This window comes from Pelodiscus sinensis, chromosome 2 (genome assembly GCF_049634645.1).
Source record: "Pelodiscus sinensis isolate JC-2024 chromosome 2, ASM4963464v1, whole genome shotgun sequence".
In the NCBI taxonomy this organism is placed as follows: Eukaryota; Metazoa; Chordata; order Testudines; family Trionychidae; genus Pelodiscus; species Pelodiscus sinensis.
This window is the reverse complement of record NC_134712.1, coordinates 167180344-167205963: the sequence shown is the minus strand read 5'-3', so window position 1 is coordinate 167205963 and position 25620 is coordinate 167180344. Positions and strand designations below refer to the sequence as shown.

Here is a 25620-nt window from a genome sequence, read left to right as displayed (position 1 = left end):
CCCTAATTCTCAGCATTCTCCCATCTTGCTTTTGGCATGGCCTCCTTTTGATACAAGTTGATTAAAAAGCTGATTTTTCAAGACACTGTGACCTTCTGGTATTACAGAATTGCTTCATGAGGTGAAAACAAGGGATGTCAACATGTAAATGACTACACAGTTAATCGATAAGCCTAGACTTATCAGTTAATCCTGCTGACTACATGCATTCCCCCTCTTGGAGATGGTGCCTGTCTCTCACACACAGATACACCTGCGCTGCTGCCTCTGATACAGAGGCAGCAGCATGGAGGGTAAGGGGAGCAGGCGGGAGCTGATACATATGGGGAGCCACCTATACCTCCCACCACCTACCTCTCTGAAAGAGGCAGCAGCACAGGAGTGGAGTAGAGAGACAGGGGAGGCTAACACAGTCTAACCACAGACAGAGGCTGCTCCACAGCATAGGGTGGCAGGCAGAAACCAGTCTGTGTGGGAAGCTGGTTTTTAAACCACCTTCCTTTGCAAACCAGCTCCCGCCTGCCATCCCGTGCTGCTGTCTCTGATAAAGATGCTACCTGGGAGTGATGCCAGGAGTGCATTGACTGCCAACCCCACCCCAGGGACTATCAATAGTTGTGTAACTACTAACATGTGATGTGTTTACACAACTATTCAATTACACTCTGACATTCCTAGTGACAACAGCATTTGTCACTACAGCACATTTAATTTATAAAAGTTTTTCTTGTGAGATGGTATGTAATTTTTATATTATTTTCTGGTAGAAGGCTTGATCACTTCAGAGCAAATCAAACATTTGGCAGTGTTTACAAATTATGAAAATTATTTCTGATTAAACTCTTTCACTGAGGGAGTAAAGTTTCAATTTATAATGAAAGCCATGAGCAGTGTTCTGAATTTTGGTGGAGAGGGCTGTTCTTGTGTATTCATAGATACAGTGAGAGAATGCATGAGATCATTTGAGTGGTGGTGGCTAACACATTTCTTCTCTTATCCTATCTAGTGGACCTCCAGAGGGTTCTTATGTGAGGATGAGGGGGATACATTGGGATATCTCAGCCCAGCGACTTTCAGCTTGCAGAACTGCAGTCCTGCTTACAATACACACACTATCAAACTAAGCACCATTTGGGGGATGTGAAGCGGTGGTTACTCTTCAAAGAAAGGCCTGAATCATGTGAGAACATAACTGAAAAGCTGGAGTGGGGGAGCAGGAGCCAGTGCTGGAAGGAACTGGTAAACCCAGTTTCCCCCAGAACCATCTTTGCAGGAGGCGGGGAGGCGGAGGCACGGGGGGGAAACAGCACGAGGGGGGACTGCTTCAGTCCATTTTCCACTGCAGGCGCTTCTGCGGGGCTCTTGTAGATTTTAAAAGCAGAAGTGCGGCAGGGAGCATGGGTAAGCAAGGACTCAAGCAGTCTCCGCTCATCCCGAGCTCTCTGCTGTGCCCCTCCCCCCCTGCTGCCTCCCCCCAGCTCCCCCCAGCACTGGTTCCAGGGTGCCGCCTGCTCTCCCTGCCCCACGCTGCCTCTCTTAGATGTTTCTGCGAGGCAGCTTTTGTCCCCGGGAGGCACAGTGATGAGCTGCCCCCCTCTCCTCTCCTCCCCCTGTCCCACAGATAGGGGCTGTTGCCGCCAAGCAACCCCTCTTAGTGCCTGCAGCCAACCCTGGCCACCACAAACAGGACTATCTGCCATGAACAGGGACTGCTAGACTCTGTTCAGTGTGGGCGGCCCTGGAGCTGGCATGAGCCAGGGTTCCTCAGTCCCAGCTCGAGTTGGCTGTTGTGGAACTACCCCCGCTGCGGCTCTGCAGAGGCGCTTATCAGTTAATCATATAGTTGATACAAATTGTATCGACTATATGATGAGCAAAATAATTACATTTTAACATCATTAGTACCTGTTAAACAAGTAATGATCCTGGCAACAGGATAGTAGGCAGTATAAACTTGTAAAGCTAAGGTCATTTGTTAACTCATAGAAATTGGTGATGAATGGACTTATTAGTTTATCTGCAGAGAAGCTGGCTGGCTGGCCATGTGTTCCTGCCTCTTCCACTCTATTTCCAGCTGCTAAACTGCATTTAAACTTCTGCAACTGTTTAAAATCCTTTTTTTCCCCCTAATATAGTCTCAGGTGTAAGCAATTGCTGCTGTTTCCTGTAGAATGTTTCACACTTGTGAATCAGGGGTCATTTGGTTCACAGGACACTGAAGTACATATAAGACAATCTTTACATTAAACTGAATTCCACACTATGAATGTTTAAGAACCCCTGCCCGGCTTGAAGTATGGATCTGATCTTATAAGCATTTAACAGCTTACCATTGATGTGAGTCTTCAGTGCACTGGGTAAATACTGACAAAATCCTAAGACTAAAACTAGTGAATTCAAATCAGTGATATTAGACACTATGGTGTTCTCAGGTAGTCACATAAACCACACTTTATGAACACAAATATTTGAGCAAGTGCGTATTCACATTAATACTCTTGTTCATGTGCTCATAGAGTCAATAACCACTGGCATGATTGTGACTGTCTAGGTTGTAAAGAAGCCACCTTTTTGTAAAGCTGATCAGTGAAGGGAGCAGTGACATATGAGGAGACAATCCTGACCACTGGAGAGCTGTGTCACTTGTGCCCTGGGATTCTTGCAATGTCTTGCTGCTGTAGTTTCCAACCAGGACTGCTCAAAAACAGCCATCAGCATGTAGGTCATTCCCAGATGTGTTTGTGTAACTGCAGCCTCCAGTTGTAGGCTGGCTCTCATCAGCCTTGTTGTATAGGAAGGTGACCCCAACACACTCCCAGGGCTGAATTTTCCCCCAGAAGTGAATGTCTTTATTGCTCAAGCCAGTCCTGAATAGTAAGTACAAGTAAACAGGCATAAAAGTCAGAAATGGTTACAAGAAAAATAAAGATAAACTGCTTTCTAGTGCACCTTTCTTAAGCTATATTTACATCTAAGCAATGTTTCTCACCATATGCTTCCAACAAGGTTACTGACCAAACTCTTCTGGTCAGAATCCCTTTTCCAGAGTCCAACAGTTGTTTCCTTTGTTAACTTAAGTACAGAGAATTTGATGGCAGGGAAAAAGAAAGTGTTTTGGGGTGTTTGCCCCTTCTTTTTATAGTTTCAGACCTCCCCTTGAAAAAACATTTCTAGCTGAGATCCAGGAGGCATAAAGTCTATACGACAGGATATCCTGTGTGGAAGATAACGAGCTTCCACACCTGTAATGGTTTTATTCACCTGTTTGAACTTATTTTATTTTCCCATCCTGCTTGATGACTCTTTTTACTGCTTCAATGCAAATAGAGGCAAGCATGCATTCCTTTCTTTAGGACAGATTTATCTGGCAACTTCTACCTGGACATAGCTGTGGGGTTTGGAACATGTGCTAATAGCATCATACCAGGTACTGTGATCATTTCACATATGATTTTGCCACACATATTTTATAAGGACATTACTGACCTGGAAATTATTTATTACTCAATGATATCTTACATGTGCAACGATTATTACAATGGGTTGTAGGGACTTATATCCTCTGTGTGAGGGGTAGTTCAGCATTACTTTTGCTGCTAGCACTCTTCCTCCAGAGAGCTGAGACTTTCTGGAAGGGCCACTCCTGCAGGATATTCTATAGAATACTCCAGCTCACAATGAGCTCCAAGGAGGGAAGTAAAAGAAGACACTTGGAGTTAAGCCCTGGCTTTATACCAAAAAGAGAGCAAGCTCAGCTTGCTCTATGGTGCTTCTATACAAAACCAAAGAAAGCCATATTAAGTTCAGCTTCACTGAAAGCATACCAGAAGAAAAAACCCAAAGGTTGCCAAATGGAAAAGTTTAAAATTTACAAAGGAAGAAATGTTCCTTTCCAGGCTTCTGTGTAGGCTATTAAAATCAGCAGAGTAAAGAGAAATGCTTGGCAACTGAAGGGAAATTTTTGTAATCTATTTAGTTAAAACTTGGCAAAACAAATATGATGTAGTGGTGTCAGATTTCTGCATGTGCTCCTGGTTTTGCTTCCTTCATAGTTCATATGGTTTGAAATACAGCTTATACCTTTAATTTTTAATTTAAAAAGTTAATATAAACAAATCAAGACATGATGTAAAATTGTCTTGTATCCAAGTCAAAATTTGTTTGTAAAAATCCTTTTTTTTTTTTTTTTTTTTTTTGTATTATGTAGCAGCCAGGGTCTTTCATTTAAATAAACTCCATTTTGATACAGAAAGTATTTTCATTCTAAACCAGGATAATAATAATAGTGACTCTCGAATATTTACATAGCCTTTTTTCATCAGTGCTTCTCCAATCTTTTTCTAATGTAAATAACCATTCCCACTTTTACAGGTGGGGAAACTCCAGAAGAGATTTTCCCCAAACTAACAGCACCCAACTAAAAAAACATTAGTAGCTTCTTTCAACCACAAACACCATTTTAGTAATCATCAAAAAAACTAAACTGTCTACAAAAAAGTTAAATTTTAACCTTGCTTTTGGAAAATTCCTAAAGAATAGAAAATATTAACTTTTGTATAGGATCTTTGAAACACTCTACAGGATTTACATATATGTCTGCTAATATGCCTCTGTAAGACAGCCAAAAAACTATAGACCTGCTTCATTTTTCTTTTCAATTTTATAAATTCTAAAAGTAATTTCTACAGACTATTAAGTTTGTAATGGTTTCACCTTTATTAAATTCTATAGGACTTGTATATGAAAAGGACTGCATTCACGTAATAGATTGGTAATATTAATTTCAGATGGACCAAAACAAACTTTTTAATATTTATTAGCAGCTGTAATATATTTCCACGTACACACTATGGCTGCTAATAAATCCATGGATTATAGATATATGTCTGTGTATATATGTGTGTATATGTGTGCACATGTGTGGGCAGTTTGTTGAAGAGGGAGAGATAGAGGCTACTCACAAGTGACACAGCAATGAGAAGAATATTTTCAAACTGCAGCTAGCACTCAGTAATTGGCAAAGCACATACAGCAGGTACTGTCTACATATTTAATTAAAACCATCCTTTATTATCCTATTAAAATTAAGCCAATATGGCCTCAAGGAGTGCATTAAGGATTAACTCCCTCTGAGGTCCTTGGAGCATCATTGCTATAGGACTCAATTTTGCCTCCCTCACATTAAGAGGTTCTATCTTCCACAAGTAGTCCCATTGATTTGCATAATAAGGTACCTCTCAGCATCTATGCAGAGTAAAAAACTAACCACCTGAATTAATACATTGTACAGTAATAATGAGTCAATATGCAAGCCTGACATTTGTTTGTGTTTGAATTTTTTCCCTAACATAAATGGTCTACACAAATTAATACATTATTAATTGAAATCTCTTATTAAAATATTTGTTCAGCCCTTTTTATTTAAAAATGATTAATAAGTTGTTGTGGAAGAAGTTTTTAGATTCACTGCAGAGAGAAGATTTAACTGCATGTAATGTCTTTCTGTTCATCCAAATTCCTCATTGCTTTTTTGTGATATACTTGGAAGATAAAACATATGGAATAACACCCACTGTTAAATTTTATACACTATAGCTATGTCTACACTGCACTGTAAACTCAAAATAATATATGCAATTTGCACTATGCAAATTGTGTACCTTATTTTAAGTTTATTTTGAAATTAAGTGCTATTTCGAGACATCCCTTAGCCCTTGTGGAATGAAGGTTACCGGGATGCTGAAATAGCGCATCCGCTATATTTTGGAATAGCAGACGCATTCAAAAGACAAGGGATAGATATTTTGGGATACCTCTGTTATCCCGAAATAGCTTTGATGTGTAGACATACCCTATGAATCTTGATTAGAGCTAGGCAAAAAATAGATTTTCCAGTTCATTCCAATTCAGATTAAATGAAAAATGTTTGTTTTCAGAATTTTCAGCAAATCAAATAGAAAAAAAATTGGTTCAAGTTGAACACAATGTTTTGTTTCAACAAAATCAATATGTATGATAAAGATGTCAATTTTTTGTCATGTTGCATTTTTAATACAATTACAGGAGATTTTAAAAAACGCTTCCTTTTGAAAATTTGGAACAAACAGTTCAGGTTTTATTTAAATTTGTAATTGTTTTTAAATGTACAGTGAAATCGGTGTTATATTTTCACATTTTTCACAACAAATCTTTGTCTAGTTCTAATCCTGACAGAGTTTACAAAGCAATAAATTAAGTATTGCAGTGAGTATGTAGACAAAGGCAGCAGCCATTCTGCACATTCTAATCTTATAATGAGAAGGAAGGTTGAACAAAATAAAGGGGGCACACCCCACGCCATATGTGTTCATTTTTTGGTATATATGGTTGTGACTATTTTCTTCCACTATTTGATCTGAGGAAGTGGGTCTGGCCCACGAAAGCTCATCACCTAATAAACCATCTTGTTAGTCTTTAAAGTGCTACATAGTCCTGTTTTCTGTGTCTGTTGGGCACAGTTCAGAGAGGGGTAGTATAGAACACTGTCTAGGGGGAGCACTTGGAGGCAGAACATATCCATTAACTTCCTAGTGCACAAAAGGGACCATGCCTTCTACTATACTCCTTTATGAGGAACAGGCTTCTCTTCTCTATATGCCATAGTCAGGTGCATTGGACACCATGTACCTCCAGCAGACAGACAGGTGCAGGAAGACTAGAACTGTGTCCTTCTGCAGGCTACACCGGGGGTCACTGCCCCCAACATCCTGCCACCAGTGGGCCACTCACCCACTATGCACCTGTGAGAGGACTAGGCAAAATGCGGCCAGCATCTTCAACTTCCATCCCAAAGCTGATCATAGACAAGCAAAAAGAACTAGAACTGTTCCAATCCAAACAAAGGACTAAGTAATTACGTGCGTAATAATATCAGTTGTGACCACCTTTACTGATGACTGCCCTAGCAGAGTGAGGGTTGGTGGGTAAGGAGGGACTCAGAGCAGGGGGTCCCATCTGGCATGGGTCTGTTCTTTCCCACAGTTCCTCTCTGCCCCAGCTTCCAAGGGCCCCTTTCCTTCCCCTCCCCCCCCCCCCCCCCCCCCGCCAGCCTCTCTGGCTGCCAAGGTCCCCTTCCTTCCAGCCCCCTATACACCAGGGTCTTTTTTCCTCCCCCCTCCCCCCCATGCTGTGGATGGGGAAGTGGGGGAAGGTTTGGGGTTGAAGAACTACTTACTGGTGTGCTGGCAGGCAAGATGATGGCTGCACCCAGTGGACACTTTCATATCACATCCCTCTGAACAGCAGCCCCTCCCTTTGCATGTTATGGAAACAGTCCTTTACTTGGCACTTCCTGCTTTCTTAGCACAACCAAATGCTGACCTTGCTTTAAGTTAGAAAAAAAGGAAGCTGCCTACCAAATTTGGTGGCCCTAGCTCTTACCATTTAGGAGTAGTTCTTGAACAAACTGACTGTCAGACAGAGAGAGAGAGAATGGAAGCACTTACGGACCAATGTTTTTCTTGTTCTTGTTAGATACATTTTCTTGCCTTCCCTTTTTCAATGACTTGCACTCATCATTGTTAAGCCTACTTCGCTAGCCACTTAAATTTGCACCTTGAAATTCAGTTCCCAGATTTTTGAAACTTGAAGAGTTCTGAATACATACATGTAGTTGTCTCAGGTCTCCTAACTATTTGGCAAGACAAAATCAGCACAGACAGTGTCTCAGTAGATGCATCAGAGCATATAGTACCATCAAGTCTAGCCACTCCATATTAAAACATGATTATTTATATATTTGTATCACAGTAGCATCTGGGGGTCCTGATGCTGCTGACTTAGTACCCTGTCATTCTAGGCACTGTACAACCTTCTAATCAGAGCCAATTCCTGCTTTTGAAGATTTTATAATTTATTTTAAAGAGACTTAATGTATACAGAAAGAAGGAAAACCAGTGACAGTGCACATATTTAAACAAAGATCCACATACTTAAGTATTTCTTGCTTTCAGAAGCTTCCTGCATTGACAATAGGAAGTGACAGAGAACACAGATATAATGAAAATCTGTTAGATAAAAGCAGCTTATCATACCAAATCATCTCTGAGGCATAGTAGCCTCTGCTACATATCTTGGTCAAGTCTGGTGGGAAGTGATACCTTCCTTTGTCATTCTCAGGACTCTTCCACTAGCTAAGCTTCAAGGCCAACCTTTTAAACCCCCCAAACACTTTGATCTAGTGTTCCATTGTATAGTACAAAACAGTATGTTTTACTTACGGTAACTTCACTTTTAGTTAAGGAAACATGATTCACTTCAAAGACTCTCTTTGAAGAGACTTCTAATAATTTCTGATGTTCAAAAGAAGCAATACTACAAGTGCACCTGGATAAATATTTCTTTGTCTGGAGACCCATGTACCATAGACAAGTATAGAACTCACAGTTGCAGAAATACCGCCTAAAAGAATGCAAAATCCTCTTTTGGAATTCCCAGACAGCTCAATGAGTTCCTCTTGCCAAGGCTCTTGTGCCAATACTTTTTCTACTGCTCCTACCAGTGGAAATAGCTAGGCACCCATGAAACTATAGAGCCTCTTCTGCATTTCCTGGAGCTCAAATCCTTCTCAGGATCCCCATGATATGGTATGGCACTGTACTGCATCCACCACAAACCAGTACATTCAAGGCATAGTCTGGCCTGTAGTCTTTGTAAATCCCATGGGAATTTATATGTCAAGTTCCCATCAGCATTATAACATGGAACAGGCAAGGAACAAAACTTATAAACTACAAGCAATGGTATTAAAAGGAGTACACACTTTGCATGCATGTGCTGCTCACTCATCAGGAAGTCTGTTAGGAGCCATCATCATCATTATCTAATCAGCAAAATGTTTTTTTCAAACTTAATTTATTTCATATCAATACCCTGTCTTCCAAAATAAATGAGTCCAATGACTGAGCAATTTGCAATTTCACAGCAAAGACAAAACTACCCGTAGGGCCATAGGCATTGCTATACTCAATTAAACCCAAGGTCCATCTAATCCAGTGGCTTGTCTCTGATAGTAGCCAGCTCCAGATGTTTCAGGGAAGGGTTCAGGAAATCCTGCAGTTGGCAGATGTGTAGTAATCTGCTCCTCCAGAAGATCTCAGCCTGATCCCTAATAAGCTATTAGGGTGGTGTGTAGAGTACAGAGACAATGTGTTCTCCTAGCACAGAAATGAATAGTAGTATCCATGGTGAGTCACAATGTAGGGGTATAGAATATAGATATGCCAGAACCTTAGGGTATGTGCCCTGAATGCCTCTCTTTGTGACCAGCTATACTTCTATTTTTATATTGTCCCACTGCCTCTCTCCTGCCAGAACTTTCTCTGGCCTTTCCCCACTGCCTCTCTCCTGCCAGAACTTTCTCTGGCCACAGCAGCTACGTTCTGCATGGCGGATGCATCCTGCTTTTCACTGCACGTACTCATACATGCTGCCACTGCAGGGTTTCTTGAACCTTTCTTTCCCTGAAACATCTGGAGCTGATGACTGTCAGAAGCCTACATTTTCACAAAAGATTTTTCATGTTCACAAACTCTGGATCCTACCAGATCTAGATGTTGTTTTCTGTCTGGGCTTGAAACCAAGTCTATCTCCTTGGTCAGCCCTGGATAGCCCTCCAACAATGTTAGAGGGGTTTTAATTGTTTTATCATCGAATGAAAGTCCCAAGATGATTCTCTGATTGATTCTTATTGCCTTGGTGATACCAGTATTCAGAATGATGTTTCAGGCACCCCATGATGCCTGAACTTTGATTTGACCCAAGGAAGCAAATGGCTTATTAAAATCTTAATTTCTCCAGCTCATTCTTGCCTTTGGGCATTTTAAATAGGTTAATGCAATTTTTAAAATAGTTCTCAAGGAACTTTACTTTCAGTTCTCAAGGAACTTTACTCACAAAACATTGTCATAAACCAGGAGAAAATAGCTTCTGGATTATCTCCAAGCAGGACCTATTCCAACAGCATTTGCCCTACTGCCTAGTCACGCCTCCCATGAAGAACTTTTTTGATGATTGCATTGTATTATTGTACATCTTAAAATTTGGTGGCGGACAAATGTCAGGTTTATTTAATACAGTGTTCATTTTTAAGGGAAGTTCCAGTATACATCAAAATACTGAGACATCACAGGCACTTGATAAATTATGATGGTTTTCTCTGTAATACTTCCTTTTTATTGCCTATATTCTTTAAAGTGAATTTAGTGCTCTTGAAAGATCCTGGATTTGACAACGGTAGAAAGTGAAACCCTCTGCATATCTGCAGAGTTGGTTCAATGAGAGCATCAGCAAAGCAAGCATTCCCCCCTACCCTGCCCTTACCTTGAGGGTTCATCTTTAGGCATGAGCCGATGACTTGGTCTCCTTTTTCTTTCATTCTGTAGCCTCTTGGCTAAAACTGCAAATCATGGTGTCAACTGGTGACACCTATGATGGTGTTTTTTATGACATCGACTCTTAATACTTTTGAGGCTGTTAATACATTATGTAACAGCTATCTAGTGGCATTATTCCAAATGTAAACAGTATATATACAAGGCAGTGTCCAATTCATGTAAGGCACTCTACCTCCTTCAATGATTTTTGTTCCCTGTTTCAACCCAGACTGGATTTGAACTAGTTATTTAGAAGCAATATGTTCTGTATTCTATTACTAATCCTATAAACCATTACATGCCACCCTTTCCTTATTCCCTTACTAGATGCTAGCATATATAAAACAACCTTTACTTCTCCCTCAAAAGAAAAATTCAAGCATATGCATAAAATGTAGTGGGTAGATGGCTAACATGCCCCTCATTACCTAATAGAAGATAGCGTAAACTCAGACCTGCATTAGACTATTTAGTCTGTGAATCTTTAGAAATGCAATCTTTAGAAATCTGTTCAAAGAAGAAGATATGCCTCATTAAAAAAAAAACACACAGAAAAAGCAGGCTACGGCAACTCGGATGCAAGCCCAAATGCTTAAGTTCATTACACTTTTTCGTTTCAGGCAATATAACTCCATTCTCCAAGTGGGACATGGAAAAAGACATTAGGCTCTAAAAGCAACTAGAGCCAAGCTCTGTGCTCAGTCAAATAGGAAAAGATATAATGTATGATTATTTTTGTCCATTGTACATCACATTACATTTTAGTCAATTGTACATCACATCAAGGCAATGTATAACATCTGTGCAATTATGCAAATATGAGGCTTTAGGGAAAAGTAACTATGAAGTATTCCTTCAAACTCCAACAGTCCCTTTTTACTCTCGCTCTCCAATCAAACAGAATAAGACAATATATGGAATTCATCCAGGCCCGCCAGTGTGGGGGGGCGGCAAAAGGAGCAGGGCCTGGAGTAGTGACGGTGGTGGCAAGCCTCTTTAAATCGCTGCTGGAGCACTGCGCAGCATGCTGTGGTCAGCGCTGGGGACAGGAGGGATATCATGGTCCGGGCAGCACTGAGGGCTGTCCTTTACACTCATGGAACAGAATGAATCCCTAGTGTAAATCTGTTGCCATTGGCATAGATGCAATGGGCCCAATTCACCCCTGATGTATCACCTTGAATTACTAAAATCACCTGACAATTTCCTACATTTGGATGAACTGAGAGGTGGATACGCATGAAAGGGGCCTTCTCCAATCCCCACCTTATGTGAACAGTATATGGGACAGGCAAATTATGTTGGCCAAAAGGGAACAGGGAGAGGCATGGAGAAGCCTAGCCCATGACCTCTCCCTGCTCTCTGCACTAGTGTGGAACCAGCACCTCCACTAGACAGGGCACTGAGGAGATCGGAAAGGCAAAACTGGGATGCTCCCTCTAGCACAGCCTGGCTCCACAGCACCCCTCACTTTGAGCTGTGCCAAATAGGTACAAGTCTGTTTCTGAATGTTTTTCTACCCTGCAGAGTTTTTGTGTTAGCTTTTTGTATAAAGTAGTGATCACCGAAATGTGGGACCAGCCTTCAGGAAATTTAATACAGCACCGCAACAATTAAGGATCCATAATTGCTACACACACCAGTGCCTCACTAGGGTAGCTGCAGTTGTATCTTACACATTCATAACTAGTTTGTAGTATAACATGGTCATATTGTACTCACAGAGGAGAGACTCATGTTTGAAAGCCGGCTTGTTTCTTGTTTCTTTTTGTCTATAAGCGTAAATCCATGTTACCAGCTTCCTTTTCCTAAAGGGTTGGAACAGATTCCTCAGGATTCGTACATAGCATCTATTCAATACACATTTTTCACTAACAGAATTTGAAATGCTATCCAGTTCCCATGAGTTTTCTTCCTCCTTGTTTACAGTTTAGATGCAATCTGGAAAATGCTTCCTTAAAACAATGCATTTTACTCTTTCTTTAGTGAATGATAGAAAAGAGGGATCTTCTTCAGGACACTTTTTGCAGAGGTTTACTTTTTTTTATCTTGATAAAATACACAGTTATGGAGAAATCAATTCATTTTTCACACTTAATGTCAAAGTTCTAATTAGTCACAAAATCATCATAAGATTCCTGTGAGGTAGGTGAATATATGTTATGTTTTATATGTCTTATAGAGGGCAGCTTAGTGGGCAGTGTAGAGATCTCTGGCTATATGTCTACAGTACAAAAAACCCCAAGCCCAGGTTAACTGACTTGGGTTGCAGGACTTTACTACAGGGCTAAAAATAGCAGTGTAAACTTTTCCCACTTGAGCTCAAACCCAGACTCTGAGATCCTCCCCTGTGGCCCGATTTCTGAACCCAGATGCCAGCCCAAGTGGAAATGCCTGCACTGCTATTTTTAGCCCCATATAGTGTGATCCCAAGTCCATTGACCAAGGCTCTGAGACTCACTACCATGAGGGAGCAGAAGGGTTTGCAGTATAGAGAGATGTATCCTGAGCAGCTTACCCACAGCCACATAGTGAGTCTGCTGTCAGAGTGAGGGCTGGCCCTGGCATCCAGACCCATGCTTACTCCTCATCGTACTACCTCTCACAAGCTGCATCTGTAGTATAAACAGGGGGATTTGTTGTGTTTTCAGTTAATTCATGTAGTTTGTTTATGCTCCTTAGCTTTTATGACTTGTATAGCTCTCTGACATTTGTCACTTTTTTCAGAGGTTGGAGCCTCATGGAATTTCAGATGGTACAAGAGAAATGTCTTTTTCCAAGAGTCCTTCCTCCAATCCCACATCTGTTTGTTAGCGGAAAAGTTGTTTATCATCATCACATTAAGAAAACCAAAATCCTTACATTTACTTCTTCAACATAATGTATAACTTAGAAGGACATTAAGTGTTATCAGAAATAATTTGATCAGAACTCTTCCAAACAGACAGGAATTTATCTGAATAGCTAGTGAGATGGCAGGCAATGGATGAATCACTTGTCTGAAAAGCCATCTCCCTCTCTAACCAGCTCCGGTACCCAGCAAGGACAAATGGGCTTCCATTCTACTGTTGAATGACAAGCATGTTGACCAGTTCTGAATCCAGACCTTCGCTAGTCAAGAGCCTGCTGACTAAAAAGTGTCAGCAGGTAAACCCCAATATTAACTCAATCTTTCTCAGTTTCAGGTGGACCTGAAAAAAAACCTTCAAGTCAATGTCACATCCACTCATGTTCTCAAGGCTCTACCTGCCTAATTAATCCTAATCACTCAGCGGCTACATCTAGACTGGCCACAAATTCCAGAAAAGGGATGCAAATCAGGTAAGTCAGCATAGGGAAATCTGCGGGGGATTTAAATATCCCCCGCGGATTTAAATAAACATGTCCGCCGCTTTTTCTCCGGCTTGGGGAAAAGCCGGAAAAAAAGCGTCTAGACTGGCGCGATCCTCCGGAATAAAGCCCTTTTCCGGAGGATCTCTTATTCCTACCTTATTCCTTTAGGTAGGAATAAGAGATCCTCCGGAAAAGGGCTTTATTCCGGAGGATCGCGCCAGTCTAGACGCTTTTTTTCCGGCTTTTCCCCAAGCCGGAAAAAAAGCGGTGGACATGTTTATTTAAATCCGCGGGGGATATTTAAATCCCCCGTGGATTTCCCTATGCTGACTTATCTGATTTGCATCCCTTTTCCGGAATTTGTGGCCAGTCTAGACGTAGCCAGCCTGCCGGTAGGGAAAGAGAGTGCAAGCCTACTGCCGCCTCCATCTCCACTTGTTTTCACTACTTCCATTCCCAGGGTAAATAAAGAGTCATACTCTATGGAAGTATCACAGATTATCCATCATAGGTATTTATGTGGTTATCATTACCAGAGGATCTGAGTGCCTCAGTCTCCTTAGCATCCCTGTGAGGCAGAGAAGTGCTATTGTGCCATTTTATAGCTAGGAGACTGTCTCACAGAGACATAGGCCTGGTCTATACTAAAGGGAAAAGTTGACTTAGGATACGCAATCCAACTACGTTAATTATGTAGCTGGAGTGGACTTTCCTTAAATAATGTTTTTGTGCCGTCCACATAGCAGGAGGGCAATGGGAGCAAACTCTCCTGTTGATTTCCCTTACTCCTCATGAGGAGCAGGACTTCCAGCACCGATGGGAGCACCCTCTCAGTTCAAATTAGCAGATCTTCACTAAACCCACAAATTTGAACCCTGGAAGATTCACTGTGGCATTATTGATCTTCTGCAGACTGTACACAAGCCCAATGACTTGCCTCAGTTGTGGTGGCGCAGGGTATTGAATCTGCGTCTCCTAAAATCAGACACGGACTCTAAACACTAGACATTCTTCTCCAGTATGGTGCCATCCCCCATGAATAAAGGTATCATAATTTGGCCCTAAGATACAAGGTATAAGACAAGAGGGGGATTTGGTTGGTTTTATGGGCTTGTTCTAGTTTATGACCATCCCGTACTCTGGAGGACTATATCTCATCCCAAGAGCCCCAGTCTATACCGTGCACCCCTACTTCTCTGTACTTTCCACCAGTCCTTTCGCGTTCTTTTAGTTCATCAAGGTCCCTCGCATGCCAAGAGGGAAGGGAAACCTGGGCCCTCCCTCACTCCAGGTCTCAGCCCAGGACCCTGAGAACAGGTATTCCAGTAACCTGTTCGGCCAGTGGGGCCGTACCACAACTCACCGGCCCGAGGACTTCTCTCTGTCCCATCCTGGGCTGCTTCCTTCCCTCTAGGTGGGCAGTCCTGCCTCCACCAGGGCTCTGCTCTCTTCGTCGGTCGCGCTGCCTGGCTTTCCTCCCCCGACACTCCCTCCATCATGTCCTCCCACTCTCGCCAGCCCCTCTGGGGTCCACTCCGCCTCTTTTCAAAGCTGGCGCCCTCTCCCTGGGGAATCTCTGCACATGCGCGCGCCGTGACTGCCAAGCACTCTCAGCACAGCCGTTTCTGTCCTGCGGCACTGGGGCCAAGTGTCACTTCTGTGCTGGGTGCGGGGCTTGCCCCGTCAGCCTCCGCCACCCCATCACAGCACTGTATTATTTGGGATATGGAAAAGGAAGAACATGAAGGTAGAGATGTTTGTAAAGCAGAAAAAAATAAATGTTACTGTTTTTGTAGAGTATGCCATCAAGAAAAGACTTTAAAGAAGATCTACGAACAGTACTGTGCTGAAGCTAGCCTAATGCATAACTTGTTAATGGAAGTGATAAGAATAGGAAGACATAAGCTGCTTGATTAGCCATTCCATCAAATTAAATTATTTCTTTGCAGGGTTTCAAGTCACTGATTCAGTTGCAAACAATCTATTTCTTTCAAGAGATTCATAGATTTAAAGAAATGCTACCTCTTCAGGTGTCACTCTCCTAGGTTTAAGCAAACAGTTTTAACATTAGTTCCATTATCTGTTTCCCTAGAGCATGTGCTGTTACTTCAGTTGTGCTTCTATCACTGGCGACAAGGAACATTTCATTAAAAGAAGCATTTTGAAAGGAAATAATATGATCTGTGAAAAAAAAGTTTAGTATTAATATTTATTAAAATATTAGTATTCCAGTTGTTTTGTATTACTCATTCACAGACATATCCCTGTAATTTGGGCCCAGAACTGAACCTTCCCCCTCATTTGTTTTATTATGATGAACATCTTCACTTCTTTGTTTTCTTTCTTTTCTTCCCTGTCCTGCCAGGTGACTATTTAAGACCTTCGGGCAATTCCACTTTTAACTTTAACAATGTGTCTTTCCTTCAATGCTGTATTTTCCACACTTTAAATTGAACCATAAAGCAACCACCAGCACAAATTTAGGACAGCTCTGTTGTTCTACAGTCATATGGTCAGAAACATATGAAGCCTCCTGTGATGGGATGCGATCACAGAAGACACAGCCCCTCTTGGGGCTGCTTCCTAATGTGCTGACAAAGCTGCTGACACTCACTTGCTAGTTTTTTGGGGCTCCTAACCACTGTGTCCTGCTGGGCCAGATCTTCTGGTCTCCCCCAGACAAGGCACAGAGCTGAGACTTCTGCCACTTTCCCGCTCCACCCAGCACATCACAACCCGAGAGCAATGCACACACTGAATTACTTCTGCTCTAAGGAGAATTCAGAACCCCCCCCCCCCTCCAATGGGATCAAAACCCCAAATAAATCCGTCTTTCACTGTGTGAGAGTTTTACACAATGAAAGAAAGATGTATATGGTGATTTCTCCCCCAGGTAACACTTATTTACACTAGGCTTGATAGTAAATGAAAGTAATATTATTAAGTACAAACAGTAGGATTTAAGTGGTTGCAAGTGAAAACTTGACAGCAAAGTAAATTACAAATGTAAAATAAAAACCACATAACTAGTTCTAACACACTAAAACTTATTGCAAACTTACCCTAGAACTGTTCTTATTTTGGCTAAACCTACAAGACAAGGAACATCTTTTCTCCCTGGGGTCGTTGGCTATTTTCTTGGGTGTATCATGCCAGCCAAAGATAAAGAAACAGAAGACTTTGCATCTTAAATAGACTTCCTTTTGGGCGAGAATTCCTTGTTTCCACATTCACTCCTTCCACGGAAAATTACCTGGTCAGACCCTGCCTGGTGGGGTGGCCACATGTCTTCCTAAAACCAACAATCTCTTAGACTTAAAGGAAAAAGGAGGCTGTTCTCAAGTCATAGGGTGTGTCTACACTACAGAGTTTTGTCGACAAAAGTGGACTTTTGTCGACAAAACTATACCTGCGTCTACACTACCGCTGAGTTCTGTCAACATAACGTTGACAGAACTCAGCAGTTTTGTTGACACTGCTAAACCTCATTTTACGAGGCATAACGCCTTTTGTCGACAGAGTTCTGTTGACAGAAGGTATTACTGCATGTAGGGTTGTGTCTAGACTACAGGGTTTTGTCGACAAAGCAGCTTGCTTTGTCGACAGAACTGAATGTAGTCTAGACGCTCTTTGTCGACAGAAGTTTTGTCGACAGATACTGTCGAAAAAACTTATGTCGACAAAAGCCTGTAGTCTAGACGTACCCATAAAGTTGATCACTCAGCATCAGAAACACCCTTAATGGCTTTCATTTGCACATTTAAAACTAAAACATTCCATACACCATATTTCTAACTTTACATACAAGAGTGATATATAAACAAATAAGAAATACAGATCCAGGAGAAAATGACCTTAAAATTGATAGGTTACATGAAGTATTTTGTCCAAAGCATCTCTGACTTATGCATATTTGTAACCATAAGACAATTTCATAAAGCATGGGTGGGAGGAACAGTCACAGCATTCACCTCATACCATCTTCATCTTTTCTTGTTCCCAAATGCATTACCAAAAAGTTTGGTTTTACCATTAATTTGCTTTGCAGATACACCTTTAAAATGTGGGGTGGGAGGACAGTCATTCAAGGGAAAAGTTGTGGACTAAGGGTATGTAAGATGCATCCTTGATCTTCTGTAGGGGCTGCGTACATCATAGTTCATAGAAAGGGGGGTGTGCAGCTTCCATGTAGCCACCACTTCCGTTCCCATACAGGAGGCTTACAGCAAGGGTAGGCAGGGACAAGGTGTGGTGGGGGCCTTGATTCTGGTTCTCCTGGTGGCCAGGAGGGGGAAGCAATCTGTACACATTGACAGGCTGGTGTGTAGATTGCTTACCCCTACAGCAAATGTGCCTTCAACTCATAAAAATGTATGTATTGCAGCCTGTGCTAACTGTATTTGCATATAATGGAATCAGAGTTGCCTTCTAACATACATGTACTCTCTATTCTTCGTTTTCATTTGCAGGTAGAAAAATCTTAGAATTTTTTAAATAACCCTCATGACCTTGAGTCATCAAGCTTATGGTGTTATCCTCTAAAGTGGTAGGAGCAGGCAGTTACTCCTGATGTGTTGATGTGTCTTGCCTGGTGTATTGTAAACCCCTTTAATTTGATGGTTGCTCTCTATTTTTATTTTGTCATGGTTAGCTTCCATTGTACTTGTTTTTCTCTCTAATAGCCCCGTAGTAGGTGTATTTTAGCAGCAGCATTCCTTCTTCTCCATATCCTTCACTTTCAATGCTCTTCTCAGTACTGTCATCTTGTTAATATTTGTGCCATCTTCCAACAAATATCCTGTGTTTTGTTCATCATCCCTTGCTTCGTTCAGCAGTTACCCTACACAAGAGGCTTAGACATCTAAGTAAATACTAGTGTATATTCAGATCATTATAGTACCTATAGCTACAGTCAGATTTTTCAACTCGTGCTCTTTCACATCTTACATCCAATTCAGGTGTTGAATTTGCTGTTATCTCAGAAATCATTTCCTGGCAACTTAGGTTAGTGACTGACTCCTTTTCCAAGTGCTCAGTTTCCCTTGATGTAGCTGGAATTTAATTTCCTTTTCAGTTTGCTTTTGAGGTGAGTCATACAAACATGGTGATAATTCATGTAAATACACATTTGCCATTTGATTATCTTAGTTGATTGAAGAATAATTTTATATTATTGCAGATAGAGTATGACCATAGGCATGGGGTGATGAAAAGCTGCCTGCTCCATCTTGCATCCTATTCTTCCCTGTTCTTCCTCATTCATTTCTTGTTTTACGATGCTTTGCCAACGCAATGACTTCAGAAATCTTTCCAAAACTTAAGTGTCATTTGAAGGGCATACTTGCCTAGAGAGGGGGAATAAGGCTGTCAGCATGAAAAGAAAGCTGAATAACTTTGTTTATCTGACAGATCTACAGCTGAACAATGTTTCTTCCCATGAAATGTATATTATATTTCTAAATAATAGGCTTTGATTCACTCTGTGCTTATTTTGTCATGGAGCATCCTGGTGGCAAAAAGACCCTCTGGAAGGTGGGTTGTAGCATTGAATGACATGTAGAACCTCCTTTCTTGTGGGTTCCCGCTGCCGGCCACTACAGCTACAAAAGCAGTGGCCAAACATAGGTAAACGGACACTTGGGACATGTGCGGATTCAGTGAATCTTCTGGGCAGCTGCTGCTGGCATTGCTTCTGGGAAGCCCTGATTGCAACTTACAGTTCTCCTCCCCTTATGAAGTCCCCAGTGCAAATGAAGTGTTCCCTTCTCTGCCACTGGATTTCCATTTGACTAAGGTGTCCCAGCTGGCACTAGGTGATACCTTGTGCTCTTCTTTGTGCCAACAGCGGGAACTGAGCCCCCAATTTTGATACTTTTGCTTGAGGTCACCAAGCTAGTGAAAAAGTGACAATTTTGCCACCAGCAGATGGGAGCTGTATAGACCAGGCCAGTTGTAATTCACAAGAGTTTTACAGCTTTCATACTGAATGATATGGTGGACTCTAACCTCAGAGGTCCAACTGAATTTTACTGTATATTTTTATTACCTACAAATGGCACAAAATACATCACACCTAATGTTTTATCTCCTCATACTTACCATATAGATACCCTCTGTCAATATTACAGCTTTGTTGTGTCATTGTTCATCTTTTCAGGGCATGCTTTATGGGTATCGCCTTGATTCTCTCTCTTTCTCTATGTAGTGGCACCAAATCACACTGGGGTATGTGAAACTGCATCTCATCAGCCCTGCCTTCAGGTCCTTACTCGGGCAATATTCTCACTGACTACATTGTTGGTTTGTCTGAGCAAAAACCTGAAAAAAATCAGGCCTCAGATCTACACACTGGGTGAAACCCTGGGCTCAATGGATGGATGACTTCAGTGGGGCCAGGATTTCACCTCAGAGCTGCTCTAGCAGAACTGAATGTTGGTTTTCTTGGTGAAATTGGTTAGATTCTCGCAGGAGCTTGCTGTGCTTTATTCACAATAGGCTGATTCCTGGCCAGGTTAAAATCAGTGGGAGTTTTGCCATGTCCTTTAAAGGACCCACATTTCATCCAATTCACCTAGTAAGCGGCACTGGAGTACATGAGCTGAATTATGTATAATTTGGTTTACTTCTTTTAATTTGTAGCTACCTCATCCCTGAATTCCCAGCTTCAGCAACTTCAGCATCTTCAACAGCTCCAGCATCAACAGCAGCAGCAACAAGGGCAACAGCAGCAGCAGCAAACAAGCCAGCAGCAGCAACAAGTGCAACAGACACAACAAGCCCAACAAGCGCAGCCACCACCGCAGCCGCAGCCGCCACAGCCGCCACAACAGCAGAACCAAACACAGCCCCAGAACCAGAGCCAACAACCGCCAGCCCAGCAGTCCTCAAACTCCCCTCAGAAACCCAACCAGTCACCGGGACATGGCCTTCCATCTCCACTCACTTCTCCAAATCCGCTGCAGGTACGATGGTCCCTGACAAGTAAAAATCTTGACTCTAGCAACAAATAGTAAATTTCACTCCTCTGGAAGGCAGCAATCCATTCACTGCAGGGAAAATAAAATGAACCCTGCATGTTCTAAGCATACATGCTGATCAGTGTCAGCTAATTTGAATCAATCCTTTCTGTGCATGTTGCTTTAAGCCAAAAGCCTGTAACTTGGGAAACTGGAGAAACAGAACAAGTGAAATTCCTAGACTGTTTGCTTCTGAAGGGTAAATATTATCTCTTGCTCCAGAAACAAACATCATAAGCGCTCAGGTGAACAGGACAAATTCTCCTCTAGTGTAACTCCACTGGGTTTGTGGATATTACATCAGGAATCAATTTGGCCCACCAATTGTACCATCTGCTATTTTTCTGAAAGTAGCCAGTTAGTTATTATGCTCCTGAAATTAATCATTATTGTACATTAAGAATTGTGCTGTCAACATAATTGTTCAGCATGCTTTAGATTCCAATAGTTCCAAAAAGCTTCGAAGCAGAGGGGATGAAAGATATCCTTTGTCTCATCTTCACATTTTATTGTTAGTCTTATGAAAAAATACAAGCTATATTAAAGCAATATTGATAATTCTATGGCAGACTATAAATCCAAGGTTAGTTCCATCTTTAACTACTCACCTCACCGTTAATGTCTGAAATGCTGGGAGCAATAATAGTTACAGTGACTGGTGACTCTTTTTGTTTTGCATAATGCCTTTTTTAGACACATTGGTAGACCTAACTGTGTCGACTAATACAGACTATGTGCGCCTCACCCTTCTCTCAGCTACTCTGGTTGTACAGTGGTGTAACTCCATTAAATAAAGTAGAGTTAAACCAGGGCGAAAGGAGAATCATGCCCACAGCACTTAATGATCATATAGAGAGTGTTATTGTGCATCATTTTTAGAAGTGTTAGAAGATGAATATGCAGTACTGCAGACATAGGGCTATATAAAAAGACATAACAAGAATTGATGTTTGGGAGTTAAAACCAAAGACATGCAAATTAGAAATAAGACACAAATGTTAATGGTAAGGGGAAATTAATTAATGGGACAATTGACCAAAGGTTGTGATGGATTCTCCATCTCTTGATGTCATCAGATTAAGATTTGGATACCATTTCAGAAGAGATGCTTTAGCCAAACTCATTATTGGACTCTACATAGGAGCAACTGGGTGAAATTTAATACACCGTGTCACAGTGGAGCTCAGACTAGAATCTAAGGGTCCCTTTAAAATGTATGAATATCAGCTAGTGTGTGCGAAAATTTTAAACAGACCTCTACATCTTTACCTTCTGGGGAACGAGAACTCACACTAACTTCAATAGTGCAGGAACAAACCCTATGTGCCTAAATATTGCATTGTAATATATATAGTTTGCTGCTATTTGGAAATCCCTCCCATTTGTAGAGCTCACTGACATAATAGGCTTACAACTCCATCAAGATCCCATTGGGTACCTTATAATTAATTAGATTGATGACTTGAAAAGGTATTGCTGGATATTACAACTTTGTTCAAAATATTTCTTCAGAAGAAAAAAGTATATACAGTAAAACTCCAATAGTCCAGCATCCAATAGTCCGGCACTCCTGATAGTCCGGCATCAAAATGGCAAGAGCCTAGTGAGTGAGCTTCGGCAAAAAATGAGTCACAAGGTAACAGCGGCAGCAGCTGAACTGAGCAAAATGGGTAAAAAAGGCTTAAAAAAACCAAAACATTACAGTATACTGTATACAGTATGTACAATAAAAAGGGTTAAGAACACTTTATATACAGTATATAATGTATACAATATATATATAACCGGTTTATAGTACCTCCTGACAGTCCGGCATATTTGATAATCCGGCACCACCTAGGTCTCATAGGTTCCGGATTATCAGAAGTCTACTGAAGCTGTATTTTAGCTAGAGGCTGGTGAAGAAGCAGTGCTCAAATCCCGATTAGGGTTGGGCATGATGGGACCAAAGTCTTGCAAGCAGTCCCACAAAGTTTTGTTTAAAAAGAAAAAACGGCTTCTCAAGATCAATCATTCTTACTTGAATTTCATCATCTTGGATCCAAATCCCACAAGAGCAGTTTTGACTGTACACACAACTTTGACTATAAATGCACAAAGGGAGATATCTGGAGTAAAGAGGAGTTGTTTTTATACATCCATTTCTAAGAGTAGAACTTCAAACAACAGCTAGAAATACAGCCGCAAAAGTTTTGGTTTGCTTTATTTTATAAACTTTGCTATTCCTCTTTTAATGCTTTGTCCAAACAATGGTTTCACCTTGGATCTTTAACTCTATATTAGCTTAACAATTTTAAAATGTTTTTTACACAATTAACAAAATTGGTTTAAATGAGACATTGGCCTGTCCAATCATGTCATTGAAGCTAAACTACACTGTGAGCCTTTTTTGCAGCAAAGCATAATGCTCCTAGAGCTCCTATTGGGTACTGTGTTAAGGGCTACTTAGTGCACAGTCCATCATGTTAGAGAGTGCTCTGGGACTCTTTAATATGCAGATTATTGACACATGGAGCCAGAAATAGCTCCAAAGGAGTTGCTGTTACATTTTATTGTCTCAGTGCAGCTGTCATGCCTGCGCACTAAATACATTTTTATATGCTACTAAAAATGTCTGTTAAATAGTTGCTTTGGAAGTTAACATGCATTTGGTCTTCTAAACAAAAAAAACTATTTTTTAAAAAATTCTGTTTGTTAATTTCCAAAGTATCTCAAATACAGCTGAGCCAAACCCAGGCTGTTTCAATCTAGGAGCCTTCACATTTTGTGTGGGCTTGTATTTCAGTTCCTCAGATTCAAACCCACTTGCCAGAGTGCTGGCTGCAGGTCAGACAGATCCAAAACTGTGAAGGCTGTATTTTCCAGCTCTAGTAAAGAGGAATCCAAATCCTTATGTCCTTCTGAGATTTCCATTAGGTAGGAGTAAGATGTGATGAGAACAGTTTAACAGATGACATTATCGAGTCAGAATTATTATAATTATTATCATATTATCCTTGAATTAGCCCTGATACAGGGCTACATGAGGCAAACTGAGGTGGCCGCCTCAGGTGCCAGACTATGGGGGAGTGCCACTAGGACCCAGAGAATTGAGACCTTTCAAAGTTTTGGCCCAAGCGAGTAGGCATGGGGGCGTCATTTGAGCTCCCCGCCTCAGGTGCCAAAATGTTCTGGCCCAGCCATGCCCTGATGTGACCTTGAATCTTAAACTGAGCCTAATTTGGATCTGAACACTCCCTCCTAGGTTCATCTCTGATCAAAAGCACAGCCCAATATGACTGCAAAGTTTTAGCATAACACAGTCATTTTTTTACTTGGCGGAGTACCAAAAAGTATGTCACAGCAGGAACTTCTCTTTGCGTGAGATACTTATATTGTCCACATTACCACTGTATTTGAGCACCTTGCAATCTTTAATGTAATTATCCTCACAACAGGGAACATTTTATAGATGGTGAATAGAGGCACAGAGAATTGTGACTTGTCTGAGGAAACACCAGAAGACTATAGTGAAGCACAGCAGAACTGTACTTGGATCTCCTCAGTTATCGGGCAGAATCCTAACCACCTGCCTTACTCTGTCTGTCTGTCTGTCTCTCTCTCTCTCTCTCTCTCTCTCTCTTGAATTCTTTAAGTTTAAACATAGCTGACCCATTCTTTTTTATTTCAATGTGTTTTTAATTAATTGTGTGTAGTGGTATCATGGTAACATATAGATGGTATCATAAGAAGTGAATCGTGCCCACGAAAGCTCATGATACCATCTACATGTTTTGTTAGTCTTTAAGGTGCTATGATAACTTCAGTAGGACTACTGGCATACTTAATTAGACATGTGTTTAATATGGTCTAGTCCAGGGGTGGGCAAAGGGGCATCTGCAGTCTGGGTGTGGTCTGCCCAGCAAGTGGATCCGGCCCATGGACGCACTACCACTCCCCTGCCTCCCAGGCCAATCAGGGTCTGGGGATGGGGAGGGGCGGCGCGTGAAGTCTTTCACTTCCTGCGCCCAACCTGCAAGCACCACACCACCCTTACAGGGTGGAGGCAGGGAGCTAGAGACTTTATGAGCTTCTCCTGCCCCCAAGCCCTGATTGGCCTGAGTGCGGGGAGCATGCAAAGTCTCCTCCTGTCCTGCAAGGGATGCATGGTGCTTAGAGTGAAAGTGCCATGCGCTCCTTGCACGGCAGGAGCAGAGAGCATGTGAAGTCTTCTCCCACCCTGCAAGGGGGCGGGTGCCTAGAGAGAGCTGCCAGCTGGCAGTTCTCTCTAGGTGGGGGAGTGTGGGGACAAAGACTTCACATGCTACCCTACCTCCAAGCCAATCAGGGTCCGTGGGAGGGGGAGCACAGAAGTGCCCTGGCCCTGCCCCTTCCTCCAGAGGTCCTGCCTCTTCCAGGGTGGCCCAGGTCCACTTCAAAAATTAGTGAAGTGCCCCCCTCCCCATCTAAAATTATTTCCCACCCCTGATGTAGTCTAATAATGATAAACTCCTTTTCATTAAGCAGAGTTTAATCTTTCAAGTCCCAATCTATCTGTCTCATCTGCAAAGATGAACCTTTACTCCTGTCTCAAAGGTGTAGCCGTGTTAGTCTGTTTCTATAAAAACAGCGTAGAGAAAAGAAGAAGTGGGTTTTGCCCACAAAAGCTCATGCTACACAGGACTACTCGTTGTTTTACCCCTGTATGGATCAGTTTCAGGATTGTATCCAAAGTTTTTTGTACAAAGCAACTAGCAATAGCATACAGAATATAGTTGACATTATCTTATATATCTATGTTATAATAGATGCTTAGATTGTATGTTTGCCTGCTTGTATTTCTGGTACTTTAACTTAAATATCGACCTGGAACAAAATTC

General features: G+C 41.6%; 1 protein-coding gene and 1 long non-coding RNA gene across 4 annotated transcripts in view; one reads left to right on the top strand and one right to left on the bottom strand.

Moving 5' to 3' along the window:
• POU6F2 (POU class 6 homeobox 2) overlaps nucleotides 1-25620 on the top strand; it is a 399971-nt gene that overhangs the window by 265943 nt on the left and 108408 nt on the right. For all 3 annotated transcript variants that reach the window (XM_075921735.1, XM_075921733.1, XM_075921734.1), the window contains exon 5: nucleotides 20385-20707. In XM_075921735.1, coding sequence (XP_075777850.1) covers nucleotides 20385-20707 — 323 coding nt within the window. The remainder of the gene's footprint in view (nucleotides 1-20384; nucleotides 20708-25620) is intronic.
• On the bottom strand, nucleotides 2183-3131 carry LOC142826808 (uncharacterized). Its single transcript, XR_012901059.1, has 2 exons — nucleotides 2990-3131; nucleotides 2183-2867 (listed from the first exon to the last, which is right to left on the bottom strand). It is a non-coding gene; the product is annotated as an uncharacterized LOC142826808 (long non-coding RNA).